We start from the raw sequence: 11219 nt of genomic DNA, 5'->3' as shown, positions 1-11219 counted from the left end.
CGCCGCGCCTCGTCCCGTCTCGCCGACCACAAGATGTCGGGAACCACGTTGTCGGGCCAGGTAGCGACCATCTTCGATCACGTTGCACCGAAAGGTGCGACGCGACCGAGAAAGATAAATGCCGTTCGTACGTACATCTCTCGACGTAGGGCCCTTCGCCCTTTTTCTTCACTCTCCCCGTTTTCTTGCTCCGAACTTCGGGCACTTTTCACTGCTCCGCGTTTTCGAACGCGCGATACCAACTTCTCACTAGACCGAAACTCGTTCGATGAGAAAGGACGAACTTTCGGGGAACGGAAAGACAGATGGGGAAAAGGATTTCGGTTAAAAACGATGCGTGTATAGGGCGCAGTTCGATATAAAAAAAAAAAAGAAAAAAAATATATATATATGTATGTATGTACAAAATTATATTGCGAAGGTCGTTACGTTGGAGTGTAAAATCAGACTGTAAAACACAGCGCGGCGAGAAAGGTATAATAAGCGTATTTCATTGCCTGAGCGGTAAAAGTAATGCAAGTGTGTAAAATGCGGGAATTTGCGGGAAGTGTAGAAGGAAAGAGACCGCGGAGAAAAGCCCGGGGATTGAAAGTGGTAGTCGAATCGATCTTCGGAGGGGTCTTTCTTTCTTTTTTTTCTTTTTTTTTTCGTTTTTCGAGGAAGGGTGGGACGAGACGAATTTAAAAAAGGAAAAAGGTAGAAAAATAAAAAAAAGGAGGAAGGGACAGAAATTGGGAGAGAAGAGAGCGGTGTAAAATGCGACCGGCTAGCGCAGCACGTGCTGGCTACTGAAGGCCGTCCGGTCCGGTTCCCTCTCGGCGACGATGGTAGACTTCCTCTCTCCCTCCTCCTTCCGTTCCTTCCAGCGCCGGTCCACCGGTTAATCCCGCTTCGTTCGTCATCGCGGCCCGTCGGCCATTTTCGCGCAATCGCGTCACCGTTCGCCTTCGTCTCGACTCCTTCGGCTCCGGCTTGGCCTGGCTCCTCCGATTCGCCTCGCCTTGCCTTGCCTTGCCTTGCCATGCCGTGCCTACCTCTCCCTCGTTCGCCAACTTACCTACCACGCGATCGTATCATAGCGCAGAAAATAGACGAAGGAATCGAGGGACCTTCGGCGTCCGTAACGGTCGTCGAAAGAATTCCGATTGTTTAGACGCGAAGATGACAACAATGATTTTTCGAAGCTAAGTAGGACGGGGGAGAAAAAAGCTGACGGTATCGATTATTTCCCTCGGACGAATCAGCAGATCGACCCGAGTATCCTTCCCGCGGAAAATTAATTAATTACATTCGGAAATATTAATTATATCGGATACATTTGATGGGAAACGTCCGGGTTTCCTTATTGTGACGTTGTTTGCCTCTTAAATAAATTATAGTTCTCTCTTCAAGGAACGAATCCAGTATCTTTATTGCGCGTGGAAAAGAAAGGAAAGTACAAGAACAGTCTATCTTACCCTTTTTCATTTTGTATTCCTTGTTATAGGCCGAAGTACGAATTGATCGATGTTCGAAATTCGAATAGGAAGGACTTTACAAATAATAATAAACAAATAACACTAAACATACATATCACACTGAAGATCACGTGGCACGGAAAATTAACGACGCTTCGAGTCACTACGCGGAACACTTAATTAATTTTTCGAAGATCGAACAAAGTATTAAAACAACCGACGAGCGCGAATTCGATATTCAATATAAATAATCACACAATAATACAGACGAGTGCGAGCGAATTCGAGTGGACGAACATTTAAAATTAAAAACGGCCAAAGTAGTCCAAGCCACGTTGCGCTTTTGTTCGAGCAACGGTCCGCGAATTCGAAAATCGAACGTTTCGTAATTTTTGTAGTCCTCGCGGTGGATCTTCGGCGTTGAATTCGTTCGCCGGTGAAGAGACGCGCGATAGAAACGCGCGGATACGTCGGAGCAACAACGGCACCCTGCAGAACCCCGGCTAACGGCACGCGACGACACCGATTCTCCTCGTGGCTTTTAGGTTAGATCAAGCTAGGTTACGTCAGGTTAGGGTTTCTGGAGGGTGCCCTCTTCAGAGCAAGTGCCGAGATTTACCGACGCCGACGCAGAGCTTAGCAACGGCACGTGAGCGCGCGCGCGGGAATATTTCACGGTGTCTTCCGGCAACGTGTTCGGAATGCCGGATTTTATTAAACCCCGGTTCCACTAATGTAAGATTAACTTCAATTCAGCTCAGTTTATCTATTATATTATTATTTCTTGTTCTAAGAATTAGAAACAAATAAAACAGTTCCTACGTAAGATTAATTTTAATCTTCATTTAATTTACTCTTTGTCTCTTATAATTCGAAGAATTAGGGAAAGATTAAAACAGTAAATTAAAACGAGATTAAAGTAAACCTTCCATTAGGGACCGAGCTTTGTGCCTGTTTCTGCAATGTTGTTTAATTTTAATTTCGATTTAATTTTCTATCTTTTTCTAATTCTAAGAATTAAGAAAGAGAAGCAAATTAAGTCGAATCGGGATTAAAATTAATCCTACATTGATAAAAATGAACATCTGCTTGCGTTGCTTGAAATTCCCCAAAATTTTTGCAAATGAGAAAAATATATATTCGGGTGTTGAAAAAGCGACTCTAAGTGCAAAAGATGCGAGCAAAATATATTCTGAATTCTAATTTAAAAAATATTTTTAAGTTTAAATCTTCAATCAATGTTATTAAATTAAAACAAATTTAATTTACTAATATTAGTAAATTATTAAGAAAAAAATATTTAAAAAAAAATATTTTTGCTAATATTAGCAAATTAAATTTGTTTTAATTTAATAATTGATTGAAGTATTAAACTTAAAAAAATTTTTTTAATTAAAGAGTCACTTCTCCAAATTTTATGATATTCTTAAAAAATAAATTCTTGTTTTAAATACGTAATAATGTTTTTTCTAGAATTTATAATAAGTATATTTTAAGATTATTAGAAAGAATTGTTCAAGGAAATATTCTTTTTAAAGACAATCATTATTTAAAAGAAAGTATTGAGTAATTACTTTTCAACAACAGAATGATTTTCTGCGTGTAATGTCGATTTAACTTTACATGAGTCATTTGGAACCAAAGGAAAAATTTTTAGAGTTGTATGATCTGCACTATAAGTTTAGAAATTTTAGTTAAAATAACTGTAAACTTTCTTTAATTACATAAAAAAGCAAAAGTTCAGGTACATTAAAAAAAAGAATCTAGTAATAATTACCAACATTGAATGAAATAATTTTTATCAAATATTTGATTAATACGACTAAAAATAATTTTACTTTTCTGAATATTTATTAACCGTTTAGTAATAATTACTAAGTATTTAGAAAAGTAAAATTATTTTTAACTTTGAAATTATTTCATTATATACAACATTTGGTAATTACTATCAAACTCTTTTTACAAAAAATGCTTTAGAACTTACGTACATTGTTAAATTCATAATGTCAAATTATATCCAATTTGTGTTATTTTTAATCATTTTTATAAGTCGCTATTGTTCCTACTTAATATATCGCTGATTTAACTAAAACAATAAAGTTAGACAATTTAACTGAACAAAATGTAAATTTGACTTAAATGCATTATTTACTAATTGTAAGTGCATACGTTATTATGGACGTTATTTACTTTGAAACTAACGACAGAAATAGATTAATTTGCTTTTTGACATGAAAGTTAAAAATAACAAAATGTTATTTAATTTAAGGGATTAGGTTACCAGTGCTCCTTTAATATCGAACAGTTGTACTTCCCAGCTGTAGTTGATGATTAATCGTAGTTACAGTATTTGCGCGATTGACATTTCCTTTTAAGGTATTTCCATACAAGTATCGGATAACGAAACGTCAAAACGCAAACGTCAAAAATCTCTCGAGGGAATCGAAAATTTATTTTTATCTAGAAAGCGCAGTCAAAACTGCTGTCTGTTATCTCGACGTGCTATCGTGAACGCACGGCGCAAAGTTCAAACGAGCGAAACGAGTGGCGTTTAGAATTCCCAAGAACATTCTCTTAAGAAATGCATATTGCGGTTCTTATTAACAAATAATAACCATATGCTTGCTTGTTATCGACAGCATCGGATATCTCAAACAGATATCGCGCCCTGCGAATGAATTTCCAATCGCGAATAAAAGAGAAAAGAAAAGAGAGAGGACGGTTGACGTATCTTTGAGTAAATTCGTTCAAGGCTGCGCTCGCATAAGCGTAACAATTCAAAGTCCCAGCGCGTGTGATGGAGAGATATCGCACTTTGTTTCGTCCGTCCTCTCTGCAATTTTCAAGCTATTTCATCGTTTAATATAATAACTTACGTATGATTAGATATTGTATCTATATATATGGAGATTGCAAGCGGAAAAAATTTTTAAACAGAACAATTTGATATTCGGTGTTGAAGCGATACGAAATGAAAACTATAGCCGGTGAGATAATTTCGAAGGCCAAGTTCCGTTAGGTAGACGATAAAACTTTCTCGTGAAATGAATCGAAGCACTTACCATCTGATGGTTTCTGCTGTATCTCATTTCTAGGATGCACCACCTCCGCTTCGGATTTGTCACCGGCTGCGTCACCGTTCGTCTTCTGATGATGGTGATCCGCCGCTTGATTGTGAACGACGGGCGTGGGAGTGGCGCCGCGAGAACCAAGACTCTTCTCCCGGGTCTTCCTCTCCTTTTGCTCTTTGGTATTCGAAGGCAGCTCGGTAGCGTTGGGTTTCCTCCTCGGCGGCGAATTCGACGAAGTTTTTGACGCGAGATTAGGGAACGGCTCCCTAGTAGGAACGGGATTGGCGCTCGAGGCAGTGGCGGACGGTTTCGGGATTTCCTGGGTAATGGTAACATTACTCCAATATGGGGTAGCCGGTGTCTGTACTACGTTGGACGAGGCGTTGAGATGCTTGGTGGCCTCAGATCCAGTTACGCTTGCAGTTCCAACTCCGGTTGCAGTTACAGCGCCAGTAGTTCCGACGGTCTCTGATTCAACTTCGGCCATCACTGTCGCTGTCACAGCCGTTGTTTCGGTGTTAACAATCGGCGCGGTAAGCTGTACGGAAATAGTATCTTTATTCGCGACGGCTATCACCGAGGATACGACGGGTGACGATTCCTCGATCGCCACACTTTTTATTTCACTCCTCGGTTGGAACTCCTTCACGGGGAGTTGCAACACTTTCGACTCTGTTTTAGCTACGTTTGAGTCGCTTTGCGTTGCGTTACTACAAGTACCTAACGATGATTGACTATTTATCGTAGGTACCGTTTTGCTAGCGCCAGCACCAGCTATATTTTTTGCCATAGGCGGACTACTGCTACACCGATTATTTGTGTCATTAGCGGAATTGGTATGAATGTTCGATAACGACGTTTGCGCCGTTGTTTGTATTGTATTAGGCGCTGTTTCAGACGCACTCGTCGATACCGTCTCGGATCCCTCGGTCGCGGCTTTTGCGACACGAGCCGCGAAATCGGCTATCACCTCCGCACCGTTATTCTGTAACAATCACCAAATCTGTGTGATAGACGGTGGCACGTACTATTCATTCAGGTATTACGTTTGGTAACTAAAAACTGGCTCCAAACTCAAATCATAGGGCGAGAGAAATCAAAATAAAAGCACTTGGACGAACAAAATAAATGTTCAAGACTTTACAAATCTGTCACCCTACAGCCATTCGATCCTCCTTCATATAATAATATATAACAAGTAATATATGGACAAGTGAAAGAAGAAACATTGATATCAAGTTGAATGATATCAAAGTTAAATGTCATCGCGGAGATATTTTCTTTTATATATATTTAATATCTTACTAATCGATCAATTTTTTTCATTCGAGTGTTATTTCAGCACTTGATAATTTGATAGAGGATATGGCTCGTGTGGGTACACAGATATAAGTACAAACAATTGGCTACGAGAGTTTCATGTATATACATAGAAGATACTCTTACATTGTATTAGCTATTTATCAAGAATAGATAAACTCAACCAATGCTAAACTCTCTTAGTCAATTGTAAAGATATTTTAATGCAACTCACCTGTGGTTGTGGCGTCTCGCGATTACTAGATTCACCACTCTGTGTAGTTTCGTTATCCTTATAAATCTCATCACTTATATTTTTTCCCGTTAATGGATTTACTATATCCAAAATGGCATTTTGGCCTCTAGGTTTTCGAGACCTGGTGGTACTGTTAGTATTTGTCACACCACCATTATGTCCCGAATATACATCTTTAAAAGAAGAATACATATTCCAATTTAGATAAAGATCCTGTTACACAAAAAAAAATAGACCCATTAGCTTATAAGTGTTTACGTAATATTGTATTCTTTAGTTATGTCTTTTTGGGTCAAAAATATAAACAAAGTATTAATACAAGTAATAATATGTTAACTCTCCGCCGGCAACATGAATTTTTGTTAACTCTTCCATCAGCAAATGTCTGTTTTCGAAAAATACAGCAAATTTCTTGTTTTGTGAATGATATAAAAATCTGAAAAAAATTCTAGTATACATGTCAAAAAGTTTTAACAACAAATATTTACCATCATAGAAATTGAATGGTATTTTATTTATCTTCTACATATTTAAAGTTATCAGTTTAAAGACACTAGTTGCCAGCGGAAGGTTAAGTAGATATCCGAGTAGATTTGAGAGCAACCTACCAGTCTGTGACAGAGGTATACCCATCGGAGGCAGGGGTTGGGCTTGTTGAGTAGGTTGCTGAAGTGTACCTTGCGGTACAACTGGAGCACCTTGAGTACCGGCCAGCGGACCTGCGACATGTTGCGCACCACCGCTGACCGCACTTGTACTCGCCCTAGTCAAACTCATTGTGTTTGACGCTGCGTAAAAATCTGTTAACAAATACAACGGTACTTCAACATAATTACGATTGTATTGACTACTTGGTATGGAACGTGAACCGTTGGGTAACTCACAGCCGTGCTGAGCGGGCGGGTGAGCATATCCAGCGAACACATTTGGCAAAATTGGTGGAGGGGCCTGAAACGTTTGATAATACGACTGATTTTGTGGCTGGTGCCTTTGAGGTGGACCAGAAAACTGAAAACAAACGGAAAAAGTTTGTTACATTTTTATTCGATTGGATATATCTTAAGAAAGTATATTCGTATAAAAGACACACAAGTGATGTTTAATTAAATAACAATATAAATATCAATACGTGTACCTGATGAATCGGTATTTGACTGTTCATGGGATACACCGATTGTTGATGAGGCCCCGTGTGAAGACCATGGACTTGACTTTGACTTAAATACATTGCACTTGATGCTTGCACCGGTAAACCAGCCGGATGAGAGTATATAGCAGGCGGTTGTCCTCCGCCTCCACCTACCCCAGCCATTCCGACTACTGGTGTTCCACTGGCGCCTTGACCACCTCTGTGACTCAGACCTCGCGGTTGTTGCGGCCTTGGACCCGTTTGATAATAGCCCTGCACGAGATTGATGAGCAAAATTAATTTCACAAAATCAATTTCTTATTTTAAGTAGATAGGTTATTTAAAGATACGAAAATTGGAATGCTCAGAACGTCCTAAAAAAAATTTAAATTTTATAATTCCATTTTTTACTAGTATATCATATTACATTTAAATTTACATTAATTATATCCTTATGAGATTTAAAAAAAAATGTAAAAATAATGAACTTGAGATTTAGACAAACTTTTTTCTTTTTTTCCAGAACAAAGTTTTAAAGAAATCTATGAGGTGCTGCGGTTACCCACTCACTTAAAAGTAAAGGAAAATATTTCTTTTCGCTATTACGAGTACATACTTGAGACGCCGGTCTGTTTTGCGTCGGCACGTAAACTTGCTGTAAAGACGGTTGCTGCGTCTGTAAGTGGGCCTGTTTTCCCATTTCCTGAGGCGACGGTGTGTGCACAGGTGGTGTCGTAGTAGGCGCTGGACCTTGCGGCGGTTGCGACTGCACTCCAGGTGTCGGCGCCTGCGAGGGTGCTTGTCCTCCAGCGGGACCTCCTGGCGGTATACCCGCTGCGGATTGTCCTATCGTCTGTATACCGCCGAGCGGCGGGGGCCCTCTACCCGTAGGTACTCCTACATTACTCGCGGCGTTGCCACCCACCTGGCTCCCTGGCTGGGCACTGTAGTTTCCATGAAACTCCGATCCTGAAACAAAATTTACAACTTACTCAACATGTCTATATCTGTACAACAATTACATAATCATATAATTCATATGAGTCGCTATCTGAAAATGTGCAGATCACGACCAGGTGTTTGTTCACGTTTTATATACGATAAAAGTACGCGTGGCATATAAAACAACAATTCCCAGTGTTACTCTCACGATATGAAAACTTATTTTTCATGGGACATTTTCATACAATCAACTTATATAATTTTTTATTTAAATCTTTCGTAGAGTTGTATAATAACATAGATTGCATAGTTCTCGATCTTCTATATATAAAATATACAACAAATATACAAGAAACAAATATACAACAAATATACAAATATACGATATTATTATTAAAATCATAAAATAAAAACATGTATAAAATAATAACACAAAATAAATTAATTTTCTTGTCATTAAAATTTATATCTTCCGTTTAAACATCTTTTATCGAGCAAATGTTATCGCTTCGAGCTTCGACCATCGATGCGAGATGCATATACCGGAAACAGAAATGAATCATTACGTTTAGACTGATTAATCTCGTTACAGCTAGACGTGACATATCTTGGATTGTTCCGCTAAAAATTAAGAAGTAAAGTCTTTAAGACTATAGTCTTACACACACACGAAAAAACTTACTTAAGCAGTAAAACGTAAAAAGGAAAACAATATATTGAATTACTACTGCTTACGTTACGGTCTCCATTCTGATTGATTAATTCGCTTACTGCTTACGTTTTATTGCTCAAGTCTTCCTGTATGCCCATGACCTTAATGAGCTTTCTACAATAAGCTTAAAATTCTAAACTATGTACTACAAGTCTTGAGTCGTAAGAAATTGATCAATCATAGTCGATTATTCTTCTCACATTTGACTACGACAGTTCAATTTCTTACAGCTTAAGACTTAAAGCTTAAGTAACGACTTATTGTAGATTGTGCGTAAGGGACACAGTTTCTTGCGTAATACGTTTTTGCATAAGAAAATCAACCAATCAGATTCTTTTATTTCGTGGAAAGAAAGGATTGGTTCATTTTCTTATGCATTATGCGTTATGCAAGACACTGTGCTCCCTGATGTACAATTGAAAAGCACAGGCAATAGAAACAAGGAACAACAGATTTTCCTATCAAAAGTGTATTCTGAAAAATACAGTATTTTGATAGATTAACATCTGTTATTTCCTGTTTCTATTGCCCGTACTTTTCAATTATGTCTCAAATCTAACTCGCATACGTCAATATATGTATATATATATATATACCATGTAATAAAGAGAGATAAATTCATTTATTCATCTTTAGAAAATGTAAAATCATCGATGCGTAACAATAATTGTCGGTTTCGTAAACAGAACAGTAAAAAAAAAAATGCAAAATGTGCCATATAATAAAACTGAAATAATATTCGTAATAATCCTAAAACTTCATCTCTAAAAGAAATTCTTAATAAAATAAGACGAATCGCACGACAAGAAAAACATATTCCAAGTTCTTACGAATAAATGATGTACAAGGCGTCAACGCTTACGTAGCATAGATAAGTAGGGTACGGAGAAGCACCCGAAACACGTCGCGTCCAATTTCGATAATGTCTGCTTGACACCTTCGCCTTCGTCCCACTCCACGTTGTAACCAATTAGTAATTACTCGCGAAAGACGAATACGTGCGACTCGGCACCGTTGCACGAAACGTTGACGTCAACCGTTCCCCGGTCGGATTATCAAGATAATCCCGCGGGTAAATCCCGCCGGAGAAGACAGAATCGGTCGCGAAATTCTCGCGCGGCTCGGACGCGGAGGAGAAGTTTCTATCCGTCGCACGGACGTTTCCCCATTTTCTCTCTACGGCGTTAAATCAAGGCACGGAGGCAGGGAAGAAACGGACAGTTCGAAGTCGAGGAAAAATATGGGATCGTTTCCCCCATACGTCGCGAGCTCTCACCCGTTCGCGGTATCGTCCGCGTAGATCCCGTTTCCTGATGCGAGCCGCGCGTCTCCGCGCGACGATCCTCCGGATGACGGCCGTGACGTCACGATTACGAAAGCTTAACGCCGTGAGCGCGACAACGAGACTCGAACGTGGGCAAACGCACCGACGGCCCGACCTCGGCGGACAGCCATGTTGCCAGTTGCACATGTGGGCAGGGACCGGGGCGCAGTGCTGCCATCTGTCACATCGCCGAGGCATCGATTCGCAGAATTCGCAGCCGTGAACGGAGCGACCCCGCCGGAAATGCGCGCTACTCCGCTAACTCCAACACGCGTTTCCTGTACCTTACGCTTTTCACGCTTCGATCCGAATAGGTTTCGATCGAACGGCTCGACGTCTCGATCTCTCGCTAACGGGAATCCGAAAATTCCGAAAGAGATGCATTCTCTTTATTATCCCGATCTTTTAATCGATGTTCTTAAAATAGAATTTAATCAACTTGTTTTAATCTGACCTAATTAGTTGTTTGTTTGTTTGTTTGACCTTTCTATCAATTTTATTATACTTGCGTTGTGATTTTCAACTAGGAAATTGATATTATTCCTAAAACAGTTTTACATCAAAGGATAAAGATCATGGTACACATAAAAGACTGGAGCGATGAATATAAATCAATATTTTATAATTTGCAATTAATTATATTACTGTTTTATGTTCCGTGATTGGCGAATTCGTTTACTATTTATATTTTATTGCCTGAGTGATCAAATATTCTCATATTCGATTGTGAATAATCAATTCCTACACAATTACGGTTACGTAATTATTGTAAAATAAACTTTACGTTGTTTTGTGTGCCATAGCCTTAAAGAATCTACAATGGGAGTAATACGGTATAATAACGCTCGTTTTTATCAATGCAAATTAACTTTAATCTTAGTTTAATTTACTTTTCATCTTTTTTTAGTTCTAAGAATTAGAAAAGAATGAAGGATAAATTAAACCAAGATTAAAGTTAATTTATTATTAACTTAAGATAGAAATGGGCGTAAGTTGTAAGCCATAAAAAATCGATCACTCACAGCCGTC

At 38.9% G+C, this 11219-nt stretch overlaps 1 protein-coding gene across 5 annotated transcripts in view; it reads right to left on the bottom strand.

Moving 5' to 3' along the window:
* Window positions 1-11219, bottom strand: part of Eif4g (eukaryotic translation initiation factor 4 gamma) — a 61931-nt gene that overhangs the window by 16826 nt on the left and 33886 nt on the right. For 3 of the 5 annotated variants that reach the window (XM_018504545.1, XM_018504547.1, XM_018504544.1), the window contains exons 2-7: window positions 7829-8181; window positions 7219-7485; window positions 6968-7091; window positions 6692-6883; window positions 6063-6256; window positions 4520-5513 (exon numbers count right to left, since the gene is read on the bottom strand). In XM_018504545.1, coding sequence (XP_018360047.1) covers window positions 4520-5513; window positions 6063-6256; window positions 6692-6883; window positions 6968-7091; window positions 7219-7485; window positions 7829-8181 — 2124 coding nt within the window. Of the gene's footprint in view, window positions 1-4519; window positions 5514-6062; window positions 6257-6691; window positions 6884-6967; window positions 7092-7218; window positions 7486-7828; window positions 8182-9728; window positions 9961-11219 lie in introns of those variants that run through there. The other 2 variants (XM_018504546.1, XM_018504548.1) reach the window with 2 other exon arrangements.

The sequence above is a fragment of the Trachymyrmex cornetzi genome, unplaced genomic scaffold, assembly GCF_001594075.2.
Source record: "Trachymyrmex cornetzi isolate Tcor2-1 unplaced genomic scaffold, Tcor1.1 scaffold1732, whole genome shotgun sequence".
In the NCBI taxonomy this organism is placed as follows: domain Eukaryota; kingdom Metazoa; phylum Arthropoda; class Insecta; order Hymenoptera; family Formicidae; genus Trachymyrmex; species Trachymyrmex cornetzi.
The sequence above is the reverse complement of the archived record's forward strand: the minus strand, read 5'-3'. Positions and strand labels throughout refer to the sequence as shown.